Source organism: Festucalex cinctus, chromosome 12 (genome assembly GCF_051991245.1).
Source record: "Festucalex cinctus isolate MCC-2025b chromosome 12, RoL_Fcin_1.0, whole genome shotgun sequence".
NCBI classification, from domain to species: Eukaryota; Metazoa; Chordata; class Actinopteri; order Syngnathiformes; family Syngnathidae; genus Festucalex; species Festucalex cinctus.
In genome coordinates this window covers 9953688-9973318 of record NC_135422.1, presented here as the reverse complement: position 1 = coordinate 9973318, position 19631 = coordinate 9953688, and the positions used below count along the sequence as shown (strand labels likewise).

Here is a 19631-nt window from a genome sequence, read left to right as displayed (position 1 = left end):
GACGGCTGCAGGTTTCATACTAAAAGCAATGCAGTGTAATTAATAAGAAAAACAGATGCACTTCTTTGGGGGGTGATTGTGGGGTAGTTGAACCACTTTGAAAATATGTTACATATATGTATATTAGGGTTCCATTTTGTTATAATCTCCAGTTTCACGTGACATTAATAGTAAAATGCCGGTAACTTTGGTTAATGGTACTGTTTCTACAATAAAGGCCTTGTGCATTATCTTACCCATTGTTTTTGCCACAGAGTATAAAACTGCTTTCTGTGAGGATTTCTAGTCATAATCATTACAAGCAGTCATAATCATGACAACCATGACTCTAATTAATCATTTTAAAACCATATTTGCGCTGCCCGGAACCAATGTTTTGCCATTTACCAGTTTCTGCAAAGATATTTGTTACTGACGGACACTTCCAGCGACATGATGATACTAATGCTCAGTTTGGAGTTTTTTTAGACTGAAAAGGACAAAAATAAAGTTTTATGTTGTTACTGCAAAGCAGAGTTTAGGGTCGATTACCCAAGTAATCAATGGAATTATCAATAGGATAATCGATTATAAAAAGATTTGTTTGGGGAAGCCCTACAATACTGTTTAGAGAGAAATAAATATGTGAATAGTGAATTGACAGCTGATCTGAGGACAGCGGTGATTGTAGCTGGGGAGGGAAAACTGCCTTTTTGGGCGGCAGAGGTTAACTAACCACCATATTCATGTCTGGCTTTGGGGGGAAATTTGAAGCCCTTGGAGCCGTGCTGCTTTAACCGCATTGAGTCTGCCATATGCCACCCAGGGCAAAGTCATCAGGGACATTAGCATGTCTTGGCTAGCCTGCACTGCTCCCCTCTTCTGTCTGCCTCCTATTTGTTGTCAAAGCTTTTGTTCTGCTTTTGTTTTTAATGAAGGTATCTGAGCGAGGCCACGGCTCATCCCTCTGCTCCTGTCTTGCTGGATTTGGCCAATGAGGTAATGGTTTAACCTCCACCCCCCTCCCCTCCATCTCCTTCATTGATGTCCTTTTGTATCAATGCATATATAGAGGTTGGCAGCAGTTTTTGATTTTCTCTCTTGTCTGTTAGTCATTATGAAAATTGCTGAAATGGTCCGCTCCATTATCAATTATTTAATGTAATTAGCTCTCACCTCCATCAAGCAGATGTGAAAATACTTTGTTGTGTTTTATCGTGCAATTTTCCCCAAATTGCACCGGTCCGGGCAAAGTGCAAACTGCAGACAGGTGAGGAGCGAAGGGTCAGCCGTTAATTCCATCTTCTATCACTTCATTGCTTGTTTGATTTGACATGATGTCGCAGGTCGTGCGTGAGGTTAAGTCAGGGGTATTCACTATACCTAAACAATTACACATGTAAAAAAATACATACCATATTCCACAAATAAAAAGTAGTAAAATATACAAAGTACTTCCAATTAGTCTACACAAAAATCAAGTTTGTGAAGCCAGATGTCACTTTCTTTTATTTATTTGTCATTTCTGCACATTGCCTTCATGTCACTCTAGCCTTAGTTTGCCCATTTAAATGCACATTAGAATTTTTATTGCGTCCTTAGACCAGTCAATGGCACTGGAGTGTTTCTTAATCTAAAATCAGAGGAGCTCACATGCATCAGTGGCGCCTCAAAGCTAACTGTCATCATTCATTCCCCATTTAATTGACGCAAGGTTTTTTCTTCCTCTTTTAAAGGACTGATTCCAGCTCAGAGATAACTGTCTATGAACCATTTAACTGTCATTTTAATATGCTACTTAACATTTAAACCAAGCACTCATGCTCTCTCAGACCACTAATTGATGTAGTTTCATCCCTTTATGAGACAATATATCTCCAATGGCGAGAAATGATTAACAATGATGAAAACTGCTACCGGACCCTTTTCGGCCCTAGATGTCCCCCGTGAATATTGCCGTTTTATGCCCGATATAGACTTTTTATGTAAAGGTCAGTTAAACATAAAGGCTTTAGAATAGATGCCAATACAGCGGAGCCTTAACTCGAACGCCTTGAAGCTTGTTCGACCAAAATATTTAGGAGGGTTTTGCCTTAAATGACGCACAGCAGCCAATCCAGCCATCAGATATGAGGTCTGCATAGCAAGGAACCTCACTAGACCTCATTTCAGCACGCATTTGATGGTTTTTAGGTTGGTGCTTATTTTATTTTATGGGTGCCTACTAGCTGTTTTTTTTTCCCTTTTTTTTTTTTTGGTCAACAAAGCGACTTTTATTTAGAGAATATGTGACTGGTCTTGTGCATTTGAATCTCATCCGCTTGTGGTCTTTAACAAGACGGTTTAAAGATGTAAACTGCTATGGCAGGGGCCGAGCTTTCTGTGAACAGCATTTATTTGAATAGTCTGCTTTGGCATTGAGTGAGGATGTAGACTGCTACATGAGCTTCTTGTGCTAGCTGGCGAGTGGCTAGCTGTCATATGCATCAAAGGGTAAAGTGTTATATGTTTGTTTTTCGTTACATTTGTGTTTGATTTTAACATACACTTGTACAGATTTTTACATTGTTATTTTAAAGTGGTTAACTTCTGCTCATGCTAATACTTAACTCATTTACTCCCAAAAACGTATAAATACGTTCTATTTTAAGTATTACCATGCTCCCAAAGTGTTTTGGCTTTGATGCAGCCTCTGAATTGAAGAGAATGCTTGAAGCAATGGTAGTTATTACAAAAACGGCCAGCACGTGGCAGCAAAGTATAAGAGATCAAAAAGCTTTTTTTCACTACTATTTTAAGCAGATTTGTGAATAATGATGAAACTTAGCCATATTCTCATACTAACTGATCTAAAATGGAAACGAATAGAAATATACTTTTTTTTATTTTATTTTATTTTTTTTTATTTATTTTTTTTTTAACTATGAAAGAAGAGGCTCTAATCTTCCTTTTGGTAGATTCCATGTTTTTATAGCAATAGGACACAAAATTCTATGGTCCTAGCAAAATCAGTCAAAATCCAGTAAAACAATGAAAATGTCCTGGGAGCGAATGAGTTAATAATGTTTAAATAGTAATAAAAGCATTTCCTGTTCAGTTAATAAAGTTTCTACGAGGAGCAAGTTTAGGTTTCGGAACGAAACACATTATTGCAAATATAATTAATCCGGGAAATTGTGTTTTAAAATCCAAAAATTGTAGGTCGACCAGTGTCATGGGGCGCTATTATGATTGACTATTCAACACGCTTTGTGACAGCTAAGGCTGTTTGAAAGCGCTATATAAATAAAGATGACTTGACTTGTTAGCTCTGGGGAACAATGCACTCTGGAATATAATGCACACAACATATTTTCCACAGAACAAAAAAAGTCCTGTGACTGCTAAAGTGGTATAATGCATGAGTTCCAACTTGAGAATAGAAACAAACTGATGATTCATATGAAAATTAGGGTGACACGGCAACTTGAACTAATCAGGTGGTCCTTACTCAGGCTGGGGGAGTGTTGGTGAGTTTACCATTTTTCATGTGCCATCTCCGGCGATGATGCTGAGCGGGAATCGGTCATTCTCTTGCGGTCCAGAAACGAAAATGGAGAAAAGGCTAATAAGCTGAGACAAAGGGCCTGGGTGAGACAAAGGGAGGGAAAATGTAGTAGGAAAATCTGATTTCTATGCTCTTTATTGAGAGTGGCCTTTCTTATCTTGCCTTCCTAATGTCATAGTACGGTAATGGTAACAAATGAAACTGACGTTAAAAGGACAAACTGTTGTAAAGAGTCAAAATGATGAGCTGAAAGGCTTTTTAGGTCTCTATTATGAAAACAAGATCCAAACATTCTATTTTTTATATTTATGTCAAAGTCCTCAAAGAGAGTCTTAATTTGCTCTTAAGCAAAAATGTTTTTAGTGTCCAGCACTTCATGGCTGATTTTCTTAAAAATAATAGTGGTCAGGGTGTGTCTATTTAATTATATACCTACTTCTGTCAAGTGCCTTTGATTGTTGGCTTGATGATACTGCACAGTACATAACGAATTTCCACAAAACTTTTAGATGATGTCCGCATGCGTCGAAGACTAAGACCAAAAGATAAAGCGCCAGTGTGAAACAGCCTGTAGTTAATCAACTACTGTGGTGTAACATTAATGCCCAGTACATAATGAAGATGTGGGGAATCATGATTTATATTCAATCTTTACAGCCGACAAAGTAGGAACTCCCAAAAGTGGGTACAGTTTGGAGTTTTCTGGAACTATTTTCCTCATAAGTCAAACAAAAACAAACATCAACTTGTGACATCTCAAATCATCTAAATTATTTATACTTTTTTTTTTTTAGAACATACGGCATTAATTACAGTAATATTCATCCATGCCAAACCTACCTTTCTTTTCCATCGCCATTGTCTATTAGTTGTCTTCAGAACTTTCCTAAGGCAGTTGCAAATATTAACTCATTTACTCCCAATGAGGTATAAATATGTTTTTTTAATGTTCTAAGTGTCCCAAAGACGTATTTATACGTTTGTTTGTTTTTTATGCTAGAGCATACCGAAGGCTTTGATGCAGCCTCTCAACTGCAAAGAACGGTTGCAGAAATTGTAGTTATTACACAAACGGCCAGCAGGTGGCAGCAGAGCAAAGGCGATCAACCAGGGCCATGTAGAAAAAAAAGCTCAATTACTTACAATTTTAAATAGATTTTTGAAAACTGATGAAACTTAGCTCTCTTCTAATGCTAATTGCTGCAAAACGGAAACAGATAGAAACATACTTTTTTTCCTGATGAAAGAAGAGACTTTAATCTTTCTTTTAGTAGGTTCCATGCTTTTATAGCAATTGAACACAATTTTCTGTGGGCCTTGCAAAATCAGTCAAAATCCAGTAAAACAGCCGGGAGCGAACGGGACTGCTTCTGTGAAAATGGCTGGGAGTGAATGAGTTAAAATTGTTAGCCTAATAGCATAGATGCCCAAGTCATTTTAAAATTACTGTCACGCTGTAAATAAAATAAGGCCTGTGTGCTTTCTAAAAATCTTTTTTTTTTCCTTTCTTTATGTCAAGGAAGATGTTCAGCCATCCCGGTCATAGTAATCCACAAAGTTTAAATTGAGGGAAATTGACTCTTTCATGGCTGTAGAGATAGTAAAGAGTTTATGCAAGCAACAGAATACGGTAGACTAATTGATCTCACCTTCATTATTATTATTATTATTATTATTATTATTATTATTATTATTATGGGAAACGTGTTTTGAATTAAGAACAATTTAGAAATTGATTCCTTCGCCAAAAGCAAATACAGTAATGCAATACGGTAATTCATTAAATTGTGTAAATTGTGTATTCATGCCATACATGATTTTTTTGCCCATCCCATTAAGGCTGATTCTCTCTCGCTTTATAGGTGGATTTGTCTCCTGCACTGATGGCTCGCATCATCCTCGACAGGTTCCTTCAGGACCTGGAGGGCGGAACGCGTGAGTTTCCATCCGCCATCTCAATCATTGTGTCCATCAGTCTTAATTGGAGTCGTTTGTCTATGGAATCCGCCTTCTATTCCAGCCTTTGCTGTATTTTCCTCTCTGCTCCATCCAAATGTGCAACAGACTACCTCTAGTACGTTTGACGATTGAGTGGTAGGAGGGCCGCCGCCCCTCAACTGCACTTTGGATCAATGCAAGCTCACCTCATCAGTGTTATTTATAACATTCTAGTCCTTCCCCCTTCATCCCCAGTTACATCCATCTAACGTACCTTCTACTCCTCCTCCTTATTCCTGCATCCTCTCTACAACCTTGCTGGGCTCCACTGAGGAAATTGAGTTGGCGAAAAGTGACAAAATAAAAAGCAAACACTGCTGAGGCAGTGCTGATGGATGAGCTGCAGGGGAAGTAAATTCCAGACGATAACATTTTTGTTGAACATGTCAAAGACATTGTCCAGACATTGTGTCAGAATTGTCCAGTACATACATTCAGGCAAGTGCTAGCAAAAATGCATCGGTAATTTCTAGCAAGCGAGTCAACATAAGCTAAGATTAACTATCAGGAATTAATATTGGCATCATGAGTTGTTGAAATTTTTATTCAAGACATCAGTAACGGAAATCGGACTAATCAAAACGAAAGAGCGATGTCTGTAATTCGGTTGCGACCAGTCATAACTGAATTACAGACCACTACGATCATGAGGTTTGTCATAACGGATATCTAGAAATAAGCCAACAATATCTGCTGGGAAATTACGGATATCTGCAACCGAGCTGTAGATAGTGATATAACTTCATGAACTATCTAATGAATTTAATTGCACCCTCATGAATGGCAGAATGACATCATGGATATCTGAATTACTACTTGTTGGTAGTTCCAGATTTCTATTTTTCTTTTCTTTTCTTTTCTTTTCTTTTCTTTTCTTTTTTTTTTTTTTTTTTTTTTTTTTTTTTTTTTTTTTCTTTTTGACCCGGCAAAACTGAATTACAGATAGTATCTGCTAAACATATCCAGTCTTGCTGTGAAATGTTAAGAAGGCTTGACATAGTAATTTGATACTTGCTCACCTAATTTTACAAAAACAAATCACTTTCAAATGTGTAAACATCATCTTGCACCAGTACGAATAGAACAGACCTATGCTGAAGCCTGCGCGATGAACACTGAAGACGTGCTTGCGATTTAATCACCAAAGAGATGAAAGGGGATGTGTGTTATTTTCAAATTCACCACAGCCCGGCGATTTGTCAACGTCAACGTGTGATTGCTTTGGACCTCCAGCACTGTTATCCACTGCTTGTCAAAATATAAGTCGCCGCGGCTTGTAGAGCTGGTCATTCATCCGGGAGACGCAGGCAATCTCGGATGATATTAGACTGCTTCCCTGCATTGCTATACAGTGAAAGCATGATTTGTTGTTGTTTGTCGTATTTGATATCACATTGAAAGTAGTAACGTTTATGAGAGCACCGTTATCAAATGATAAAGAATGTACAAAATGTGACATATACGGTATATTTTAGAGCAGTATTATGTTCTATTATTTATATATATATATATATATATATATATATATATATATATATATAATATATATTAGGGGTGTCACGATTCGCCAACTCCACGATTCGATTTAAATTTCGATTTTGGGGTCACGATTCGATTTTTTTTTCGATTTTTTTTTTTTTTTTTTTTTTTTCGCTCCCCCACTTTATAACACAGAGGCATATGCTTCTGTAGGCTAAGGCTAGTCTATGATCATTGGTTCTATTCATTGTACAGTAAATCTTATTTCAAAAGATCGGCTACATATAGGTGATGCAATTTCCATATTATTTTTGTGTAAATTTATGTAATATATGATAATTGACATTAGGCAGGAATGATCAAATTCAAAGAATTTATTTACAATATAAAGTTAACCGTCTTGTTCTTACTGAAGTGTAAAATAAAAAATAAAAAAACAAAAACAAAAAGTCACAGTGGGTGCCTGCCATCTATTGACTGTTTTTGGTTACAACAGTGTGCTGTGCGTTCCTCTTAAAATAATGTGCAATGTGCAACAACAACAAAAAATATATTGTATCCAAAGTCATGGAACAAATACAGCCTGAACAAACTATATCCCAACATTTACAGTTGCTGGGCATACTGTAGCGTGGTTCAAGTACACTAATTAAATGTTTGAATCCAGCGTTTTCCAAGGCTGCAGGTCTGCTGCTATAAATAGACCTATGGATCTGGCGTTTCGCGCGAGCTGAAGTGTGTGGAAGTTTCACTGTAAATGAGGATGAAATAGTTGGTTGGACCGTTGTTTTCCCACTTCTAGTTGAATTTGATAAATCTAAATCTTTGTGATGCCTGCGTAAATGTCCCGTCATGTTTGTCGTGTTTCCCGTTGTTATAGGCTGGCGGCTCGGGCCCGCCGCCGGCTCCGCTCCCCTAGTATGTATGTGTGTGTTTGTGTCGGCTGGTGCCCGTATAATGGTACTTCAGTTTGAATGCGCCAGCGCGACACTCTGATTGGAGGACTGTGCCAGCGCGACACTCCGATTGGACGACTGTGCCAGCGCGACACTCCGATTGGACGACTGTGCCAGCGCGACGCTATTGTGTATCCGTGTATTATACCCCTATTGGTTATTGTTGTTTCTCCTCCGTTCTGTCAGTTCTGTCAAATGCGGTTATTATTTGTTCACCTTCCACTTTCACTCCCTTGTCAAACCCCTGCCTGAAATTTCAATTAAAACTACTCAGATGTTAAAGTCGACCCGTGTTTATCTACTCTATATTTTCTGTTATTGTGTTACTTCCCTTCCCCTTGACGAGCCGGGCGTAACACCGTGGCCGAGTACAGTACGCGCACATAGCATATCTTGCAACTGTGGTCTTTTTATCGACAACGTGAACGTTGTCGACATAACTCACCGGGAACGCAAAATGTTTCCAAACTGGTGACGAGAGAAGCGGGAGCGGCTTGAAGCACCATTGCTGTGTCTGTCCGTGCTTGCCATCATGACTGCAGGAGAAGTCAGCTAACAAGTGCCGTTAGCTAGTAGCTGAATGGCTGCGTCTCATTTGCTTTCCTGGGAGGTGGCGGTGGCGGCGGGCGCGGGGGGGGGGGGCATCGAATCGTGTGTCCTCTCTTCTATTTCGATGCTCGAAATCGTGACGTAATTTCGATCGATTTCGATAAAAAATCGAAATCGTGACACCCTTAATATATATATATATATATATATATATATATATATATATATATATATATATATATATATATATATATATATATATATATATATTAGGGATGCACGATAATGCTATTTTCAACCGATACCGATAAACCAATAATTTAGAAGTGCCGATGTCGATAACCAATAAGTAAGCCGATAATTGTTTGCAAAATTAACTTGAATACAAATATACTTTCGAGTCCTACTATAAGTCTAACAAATACATTGAAACATTGTATAAACTTTGCCACAACGACAACAGATGGACCAACGTGGCATGTCTATAATTATCATTGCTGGATTTCTTTATTATCTGTATGAAATCAAATTGCCGGTAATTATCGGCAGATTTCTCTATTATCTGGTTCATCTGTTTGACGTCAAATTGGTCGATAATTGCCGATAATTATCAGCCACCGATATTATCGTGCATCCCTAATGTATAATTCTATGTCTATTCTTCAACTTCCAATTTGTTCTAATCAATCAATAGAATCGTCTTTTCCCAATTGGTGACAGAGGAGGATTATTGTCAGACATAAAAGAAGAAGAAGAAAGAAAAAAGGACATTATGAGGATAAGTCAGCCAACAACATTGCTGACTCAACCCGCAAAATGATTTATTTAACGCTACCAGAGTAGCATGTACGAACGTGACAACGAGCTAGCTCTGGCTACACAGTTAACTATAGCGCAGTGGAAAAAAAATGTTGTGAACTGTTCTAAAATATATTGTAGTTTTGTGGTTTGGAGGAGAATGAAAGGTTAATTATGTTTCGTTCTTTAGTAATAATAGTGTTCATCACATTTCTCTGCAACGCCAGCATTGTTTAATTACGGCTTTGTGTATATTAATTGTGTAAAATTGTGACGTGATAGTAGTCTTATTACAAATAGTTGAGTTCAGTTAACTCCCCAATGAAGGTCTGAAATAGAATGGTATATTACACTCGAGTCATGTGTGACCATTATGAAACAATGCCTAGGTAATTGTCTTTTCTGGCAATTAGCTAACGGGCTGCTTCAGAGCTAGTGGCAGGCGTATTTGTCATGCTCCTCCTTGCACGCGAGTTCCTTTCGGACTCCAAAGCATCCTGCAAAGATCAATAGGCTTCTATATAAGGGACATTAACCCTGACTGGGGGAGTGGCTCACTGTCGGGTTTTTTCTTTAATTCTCTCCATTCCCCTTTGCATTTAAAAGATATAGGGATGGTGCCTTTGGGTGCGGGAATATATGTACAATCACCCGTGCTGGATCGATACACACTTTCAAATTGTTTTCTGTGCCTTCCTTGTTTTATTTTGCTTCTTCTTGTCGTCACCTCACCATGACGACCAATTCCCCCTCCCCTCCTTCAGTCCTTTCTGCAAAAAATATCGGCGAGAGTGTCAGCAAAGCAGAATGAAATACTATCTGGTTGCTCTTATAAATAAATCAATGCTTTCAAAGCAGTTTAGTATGTATTGAATATGATATCAGCAATCATAATGATACTTGTCTGGTAGAAGCTGATTTGTCCCAGTTGGGAGGGAAAGGTCACATGAGAAGTTTAATGCAGGTTTTGTCCACTATTTGAAGGTCACACGCTTCCCATGCAAGACGATTAAGGAAACTGAAATCATTCATTACCATTATTGAAACAATCAACTTGTCTATTATGTACTGGAGTTAATCACATGGGTTTCTATGAAGGACTATGTCAAAATTGTACTTTCTAATGAAGTATTGATATATTCTTGGGTAGCTTGGTGGACAAGTAGTTAGCATGTCTGCCTTGCAGTTCGAGGGTTATGGGTTTGAATCTAGCTTCTGGCCTTCCTGTGCTTCCTCTTGCATTCCACAAACATGCATGTTAGATTCAATAAAGACTCATTGTTCATAGGTGTGAATGTTAGCATAAATGGTTCTTTGTCTACAACACAGGTCTCAAACTCGAGGTCCGGGGCCAGTTCTGGCTCGCCACATTATTTTATGAGGACCCCGAACGCAAATCATGGTCAACTTCCATGATCCTTGATAAAATCTGTAGCAGAATTTCAAATAACGAGATTTTGCAAGGATTTTTTGTTACCCTTTTTACAGTAACTTGAACAATTATTGAACAAAATCATTTATTTCTGATTTCAAAACTATTCATTAGCTGCGTATAAGTAATGATATGCTGAGACATTTAAACATGTATTTACTTTCACCATCATAACATCCGCCTGAGGAAAGCCCTCACTCAAAGTGGCCCTCGACAAAAATTACCTTGACTGGCAACAAAGTCCGGGGTGTATCTTGCCTCTCTCAAGACATGAGCTGAAAGTGGATCGCTCAATATATAATTTGATGTAATATTATTATTAAAAAATAGTTGTGGCCTGAACCCTAATAGACGCTCGATACTTTCTGTAACATAGTCAATAAAAGGTACCTGTCCACAAGATTAGAAAATATGATAATAGCATTCACTAAAATCTATACTGTGGAATTTTCTGTTGTCAGTAGCGGCCACAGTGTGGGTGCTCCCGCTCATTCGGCACCCGCCTCCCAACCATCTTTGCTATGCTTCAATCTCATCATCCCTCTTTCTATTCCTCTCTTTGACAGGCGCTCTAGATTTAGACATACTTTTTTTTTTTCTCTGTCTCTTTCTCGAGGAGGCAATTTTGCTAGCTATTTGACCTTTTCCATTTTCCCAAGGCCCGGCTCCAGATTAGATTGCTCCCTGCGTGTTTTGTAACTGTGTGATTCGAGCGCCCTCAAGATTTATTGTCGCATTCCTTTACAGAAGCCCCGTACGCCTGGTTATAAATGTCCCGCGTTTGATGTTAACACCGCGAGAATGTTTCCAGGCTCCTTTTGATCTATTCATAATGGCTCCGGTGTTTTGTAGATAGCTGGGTGTCGCGTTGTGTTGCATCCAGTCAAACTTGGGAGTCCACTGTCATTGTTAAAGCTCTCGCTCACCTGAAGGCAAGGACTGTTTGTCTGTGTGTCGAAATAATGAGAGCAGTAGGACGGGATCGCATACGGAGGAACGATGAGCGATTCTTCTGCAAGTGCGGTGGAGGCGAGCAGCGCCGTGGCACTCCACTTGACAAGTATACTAATTACTCCCTTTCATGAGGGGAGCTCCAGCCAGCCTCTGCCGCAGTCTAATGGCCTGACCTATGTAGCCTCGGTGCTGCCAGATCTACCGCTGCAATTCTTTTACACACATGCACACAAGCACACACACTGGAATGTAGAGTCTCATCTCAGCGCTTTCAGGGAGAATCAGGTGGAAGCAGATCAGTTCTGCCCCAGTAACCTCTTCAGGGAAGCGGCTCCTCCTGCACCACATATAACCACGGGAAGTCTAAAAAGATCTCTTTTTTTTTTCCTAAATGTCCAACCGATGCCCCTCCCACAGCCCCCCACCCCACCCCACCCCACCCCCCCACCCCCTCCACATCTTCTATTTGAGGAAGCATTTAAAAGGGACTAAATTGGAAAATCAAATGAGGGGCTTTAGGCAGCCGTGGAGATTTGCGGAGCTGTCGTCCGGCGTCGCAGAGACTCATCCATCATGTCGCGCAAGTAGTCAATTCCTGGAGTATCTGTAAATGTTTTCAGATATTAGCCAATTTATATGCTCCGAGATTCATCATGGAAAATCAGCTTTAGCGCGGCGTACATTATCAGGTCCTGTCTCTCCCTTGCTCCATGAAGTTTGATGAACGAGTGCACCCCCCCAACACACACTCCACAGCTCAATGGCTCGGGTTGCATCGGGGCGGCGGGAGTGTGGGTGGGTGTAGTGCCGGGATGGTGGGCATGTAAAGGAAATGGCTAAGTGCCCCTCCCACCTAACTCCACCCCGCACACACAATGTGGATAAAGTGTTTTTTTAATTAATAAACAAACTTGCAGAGGAGCTCATCAGTGTCAGAGGCAATAACAATCGTCATCCGTTATTGTTTATTACGGTCGTCCCTCAACAAATGTTGCTATCTAATGAGGTTTCTCAGCATTTGCGATAATGACTTTTTCACCCTGGCGGAGGAATTGAAAGAAATGACACACGTGAGCCGTGATAAATCAATGTTATTTTTTTGTTAGCTCGTCTTCTTTTGGAGTTTTATATACCAACGCAGCCTCCTGATTTGTTTAGCAAATCCCAATGGAGGCGTAGCGTCGTATTTGTTGTTTTCCCTCCTTCTCTGTTCTTGCCATGTTCAGATGCTGAAGGTGCGATACGGCGCCTTAGTCACAATTTATACCAACGCGGGACAATTACTGTAAATTTGGTGAATGTTTACAAGGGGGCAAATATGCGCTGCAGGGCTTTGTTCTCTGTGTCTGGTGCTCTTCAGATTGTGCTTTTTATATTCCTCTATTTTATGTATGTCGTTGCTTGTAGTGTGTGTGCGCGTGCATGTGTGTGCTCTTGCTCCAGAGATGAGCTCAGAATGTCATGGAGGAGCGATGCAGTGCAAGGCGGGGGCGTCTTTTAATGTATGCTGATGTCGGAAGCTGCAGCGATGCGAGGGACGCGGGCGCCCTGTTGTTATTTACTGCTGTGTTTGTGCACACCATCGAAACCGAGCCAGGGCCTGCAAAGGTATTACAGCGCGTGATGAATGAGCATTAGGGTAAATTCATTTTAAAAGCATGGTGATTTATTAGCGGCCTGGCCTTCGATTTTCATCACGTCGATGCTTGGCTGGAATTCCACAATGTCAGCGCCAAGGTTATCTTCTTTATGGCTATTTTTAACCCCACTACAGCAAAAAAATATATGTATCTAGCAGGAGGAGAAGAGCAACCCGTATTGTGATGAGTCACCAAAATGTAGCGGAACCACCAAAGTTGACCGTGACACTCGTGAACCACAGATTTGTGCGGAATTAAAGACAAATGGTCCTGTGTCAACAGTATTTTATGATTGTGGATTGTGAATCTAGGTGTGAAGTGTTGTTTGTCTATATTGCTTGCAGTTCTGCAAGTACCCAGGCTTCCTCCCACATTCCCAAAAAATGTGCATGTTAGGTGGTAAAAAAAAATGGGTTTCACACAAGCACATAATGAAATAATCGCTAATGTAATGTAACCCTTCTACCTCTACATATTCAGAAGTTATAATCATATTGTAGCTTGGTATTCAATGACAGTATCGTAAGCTGATGTAGCAGTATCTGTCTTAACTCAGTGTTCCTTCTTATCAAACAGCACTAATACGATAGACTCACATACATGAAGTTCCAAATGAAAGTCTTTTGTTGATAAAAAGTTGATCAATAGCAGCTCTGGTAGGAGAGTCTGGGAATAGCAAAAAAACAGGAAGTAGAAATATTCCAGACACTGACAATATTGACCTCTCATTCTTTGATCTGTCTGAATTTGAATCATTTAATTAATTTATATTTGGTTTTTTCCTGTGTGTTCTCTGCATTCGCCACGAGCACGGATCCGCTAATTAACAAGTGTTAAGTTAGTGGCTTGGTGTTGAAGTGCTGCCTCCAACAGTGAAAATCGAATATGTGTTTTATGAACACTACACCCCATATCTCTCCCTCTCGCTCTCGCTCTCTCACTCGCTCGCTCTGTCCGTCTGTCTGTCTATCTGTGCGCTCAAGTAGAGGTTGCTCACCTTGTCACAAAAAAAAGCCGTAAAGACACAGGCACCTCAGTAGAGAGGACAGGACGAGTGTTGGCTTAAAATGGAGATCATTCTTGATCCGCTGTGTATTTTGGCAAATACATGTCTAATTTGGCGGCTCGGCAATAAAGTGCTGCCTCCACGACTGAAAATGCAAATAATGTTTTTATGAATCTTGTTTTCTTTACACTGTGGTTCACCACTTCCATCCACAAATATAAGCCGTTTGCACCATTGTAGACCCTAGCTCTATTCAGGTTGCCATGGTAATGAAAACCACACTCAACGTTGGCCCCTCAGTAGAGGGGGCGGGATGATCAGGGGGTTTATTTGCACGAGGCAGTAATATTTCATTGAGGTGTAATTCTTCATCCTTAGGGTATTTTGATAAAAGTTTGTCAAAAATTACAGACATGTTATTAAAATGCCTGTTTTAAATTGTGAAAAAAAATGCATAGAATGTCTCCTTTAAGGCAACTTCGAGTGCTCAAGTATTGGACTTTGGAAGTTCACTGTACAAAACAATCTTAGGGGACTGAGAGGGATAATAGCCTGTTACTGAAGTGTGTATTTGTGTGCGTTATGTGAGACCAAATTGTGGTGGTGGTCAAACCTCCAATTATGAGCACTAGTGAGACAAGGGCTTTAATGGCTACCGTTAGCCTTCAGGGAGGTTTAATACACATGACTGTTTTGCAGAAGCAGCGTCAAATCTATAAAAGGACCATTAGGACGAGGGGTGGAAAAAAATCAATCCAAATGCCATTAAAGTAGAATAAGTTGCCAATATTGCTGATGTGGTTGCAGCTCCTTTGATTTTCCTTCAGATTATTAGGCACACTCGAGTAGTGACTTTGTTAAGGGAAAACAGTGTTGTCTGTGAAGTAATACGTCTCCTGGCTTCATAAAGTTTGCCGCCTCATATTTCCCCTGCTTTATTGATTACCCATTATCATTTGTCATGAGGTGTCCTAACTCAAGGGGAAATTACAACCCCTCTTTCCTGCTCGGGAGTGTGGTATGGATCCGCCGAGGAGGGGGAAAAAAAGAAAAAGGGACCAACCTCGGAGAGAAATGAGCAAAGAAATAAAGCCGGTCCTTGGCAGTTCTGAGAGGGAGTGTGTGGGGTTATGAGCTGGAGGGTGAGGCTAAAACAGAGAAGGTAGCACAAATAAAAGAGGTGTCAGCAAGGAGGGAGTGCTTAAGGCGGCGTCCCTTTTCCACCATGCTTTCTTTATTCCGTAGATGAGTGCTCGAAGCAGTGCTCGTCCTCCTCACAGCTAGAAAACCCGTAAAAGACCATCAAACAGGTTGAGCCATTCAGTTTTTGTCAGTTTGGATGTTCTCCATACACAATTTTCTAAATAAGCAAGGGATTCTCTGCAGTGTTGTTCCAGGGGCCATCCATGCCTGAAATGTGAATTGAAACATTCCCATGTATTGTCTGTAATACGGCGAGCCTGTCAGGAGCACGCGTCTGTATATATACTGTAGATCACTAAAATGGCGCGCCTCCGCCATTTCGTCACACAATGTTACAATCCATTTAATCCAAATCTTTTTAAGAAATGATTTAAGGGGTTTTTTCTGGCTCTCTTTTCCTCTCTCTCCAGTTGCGGTACCCAGGGAAACCCATCCGGCAGGCTTTGCTGTCTGATTTATATTGTTAGTAGAGTAAGAATGGGGATGAGACATGTAGAACAGCCGGCGTTTGTAACAGATAAACTGCATGGAGCTCCTGTGCTCTGGACTGAAACATTTACCTATTGAAGACCTGTATAGATGCCAAGTGGCTGTTTTTTAATGGAGTAGTCTGCTAATCCAGCACTAGGAAGTTTAATTCAGTTAACTGTATGTTTTCTTTTTTTTTTTTTTTTTTATCCCTACTTCAAAAACCAGGACCATTTTCAGTTTGGTAGTGAAGAAAATGCACGTTCATGTTTTTTTTTTATATATGTGTGTTTTGTTTTTTTTTTAAATGTATATTGATTTTTATTCAACTTTACTTTTATGCGCATCATCATGTTTGTCATTCGGTTTTGTCCTCTTCTTCTTCACAGCCTCTAAATCAGTCCTCAACAGTATGCTCAAGGAACCATCGTTAATACCAGACCAAACCTTGGCCAAGAACGTATACCAAGTAAATTCTTAGTTTTGTTGCATCCAACAACTATCTGAATCCCCATATTTACTCCTTGCTCCTTACTGTATAGCATTCCTTCTCTCACCTCTCTCTCTCTCTCTCTCTCTCTCTCTCTCTCTCTCTCTCTCTCGCTCTCTCTCCACATGCTGTAATATTTCTATCCCCCCCCCCCCTCTCCTCAGTGCACAGTAAACGACTGCTGTTATGGACCACTGGTAGACTGCATCAAACAGTATCCTATCCCATAAAATTTTAAGCTTGAAATTGACGAGGAGCTATTGAAGGGGATGAGATGTGTCTGCCTTCACCCCACATAAAAGTTCTGCTTCACGGAGAAAGCGTTTGCCATCCCTCTACTGCAAATGATACAGGATGTAGAGGGAGATGTAGGATGGCTGGGATTCTAAATGCCCATGCTCACCAGGTGGATCGGCGTAAAGAGAGGGGGAAAAAAAGATGAGTTTGGTGGTATTGAATGAAAGCAAATGGTATTACTCCCAGCTGGCTTCCTTGTATCATATGAATATTCTTACTTTCTTTTGTCATCAGTCAAATACAGTTCAGCACCATGGAGAGTTCAGATCACATTTTTCCAGCATGGATAGAATTAGTCACTTAGGCAGTCCAGATCAACATTCACATGACAAATTAACTAAATTGAAACATGCTTACTCCAAGTATTATTTATTTCAAGTTCAATTATACATGTATAATCAGTGATTATTTGATTAACTCATCCACGACTAGTTTTTCAATGAAGAGTTCCTCATATTGCCAGCCGTTTTAGAGCATTTTTACTGATATTTGAAGACCGAATAAAATAATGTGTTCTGATACAATCTGGGCATCAGATCTACTGAAAGAAAGAGTAGAGACACTTCTTTCACCAGAGGAAAATGTTTGTTTCTACTTTTTCCTCTTTTGTAATCAGTGGGCTGGTTTCCTCAAAACACCAGTTTCTGACCAAAAAGCAGAGAAAATTAGTTTTTTATGAAAGTCAATTAGAACAATTTATATGATGCTAACACTTTTTGATTTTGTGACTCAAACTAAAGCAATACTGACAAAGGGTTTTTTATTGCCTCAATAATGATTCAGGCATACAACTATGAAATGCAAAGCTGACTCATCACTTGGTTGGGTAGCACAATTACCCAATTCATGTAATGGGCCACCATTCACCTTCTCTATGCAGTAATTTCACTGATCTCGTTTCACATTCCAAGGTCCATAATTAATAATTCAAACTAAGAAAGTATGATTATGCTGTTACGTTACGACAGATTTAAGTTGTGATATGTTATGTATGTACGTTATGGAACAATTTCAGCCTCTCCTTCCAATTCCTTATTAAAGAAATGCACTTCAGAGATTTCATATGAGTGCTGATTGAGGATGACCAGAAAACTTGATTGTGAACTTGTGCTTTGGATTAGTAAGTTGCATGAAGAGAAACGACTTTTACGTTGCGTAATACACAATAGGTTTCGTAACACACATGTCAAAGCAGGAAAAGCAATGGTTTTGTACACAAATAATGTTTCTTATTATTTGCTTATACTGCATATATTTTGTGCTTTCGTAGACAATTGCTTTTGCAATCCTTGACTCTGTACCCACAGTGCTATTGGCCAAGAGCATGAGGTGTTACTCTGTGACAAACTCAAGGAGAAGAATTTATCCTTTCTGGGTAAGTCGTCATTTGACCTTTAAACCCTCTTCTATAAAATTGCAGTTGTCATTCAATTGTAGCCTTTGTTGCAGGGTTTGTAAATAAAGACCTGTTTATGATTGATTACTGCAAAATGGATGTGTAATTTTATTGCTAATAGCTTCATGTTAGTAAAAGTGTAATCTCCCTCCTGATGACAAGCATATACTAAGTTGTACTGTCATCAGTTCTATTTCAAGGTCATTAATTTTGTCAAACCTGGTGATAAAATGTTTATTGTAAAGGTACCGAACTTTCCCATGCCCCACCAATACTTACGCAATGCTGTTCCCCAAAAAGTTAGAAGAAAGTATCCTCTGACACCATTTCACCAATGGACACTGTATTTATGTATTTGTGGACAAAACAACATATGAAAAAGTGGCCGAGACATGAAATTTTCCATTTTGGTTTGAAGCCGCCATTGTGGGCTGTATTCAAGACTTGTACTTTGACAAAATCTTCCCCGGGAGCCTCCCAAATGTGTCTGTTGTAATCAGGTATCCAAGACAGATGCACAATGCTGAATTACAAAGAATTTCAGCCTTACTCTACCGTGGGTGGAGAATGGTGACGATCATTTTCTCAATTTTCATTCACCAGGAAAAAGGAAAATCTTGATCATCATCAAACCCGTTGGGTGTGATGAAGACGCCAGCCCTGACAGTATCCAATGACAGCTTTTTCTCTATTACATTGTCCCATATTTAGCAAATTTCGACTGTTGAATTTGTCCAGGTTAGCACCAGTCGGTATCTGGTTTCTTAGACAAATGTGTGATGCTAAATTGTGATTTTAAAGAATTCCCTCCCCAAACCCAGTCATGGCGGTCCTGTACATGACCTCCCCAAATTTAGTCATGAGGACGTCTGGAAAATTAACGACACATGCTGTTTGTGGTACTACGATGAACCTCACATGAACATCAGTATAAAGTCTTTTGTTTAGTCAGCGCCGACAAAGTAGTTTCCACTGTGCCCGGTTCTAGATTTGGAATTATGAATTTGCCCCAACCAATGTTAATCAAGGTGCAGTGTCCATGTGTGAAATTGGGGAAGTTATTATTTAACCCCCGCTTCCCCTCTCTCCCACCCCCATCCCATCATCATCATCCCATAGGTCAGGTGAGTGAAGGATGAAAGTCATTCCTTGTGTCATTAAGACCACATCATTTATTTGGACCCGCGGTGTTGACCTTTCTTCACGGCTATACAGAGGACTGTTCTAAAACTGTCAGAGGGCACGAGGGCCACTGAGGCAACCTCACCCCAGTTGATAAATGGATTGGAAATAAGCTACCCAACAGCAGGGACGGACCATTAATTTTAATCAAAGGTGGTGTAAAAAGGCGATCAGAGCCACATGACAATGTCAACAGCCCAGCCGCGGCAAATAGCGGCCCCCTTTCCTGGTGCAGACACATTAGCAGAGCCCAGGAT

The 19631-nt window shown here is 39.9% G+C and overlaps 1 protein-coding gene across 1 annotated transcript in view; it reads left to right on the top strand.

The window, feature by feature from the left end:
- LOC144032058 (CDAN1-interacting nuclease 1-like) overlaps positions 1-19631 on the top strand; it is a 62835-nt gene that overhangs the window by 12121 nt on the left and 31083 nt on the right. Inside the window, exons 5-9 of the mRNA XM_077539717.1 lie at positions 918-978; positions 5389-5461; positions 16399-16478; positions 16664-16713; positions 18104-18171. Coding sequence (XP_077395843.1) covers positions 918-978; positions 5389-5461; positions 16399-16478; positions 16664-16713; positions 18104-18171 — 332 coding nt within the window. The remainder of the gene's footprint in view (positions 1-917; positions 979-5388; positions 5462-16398; positions 16479-16663; positions 16714-18103; positions 18172-19631) is intronic.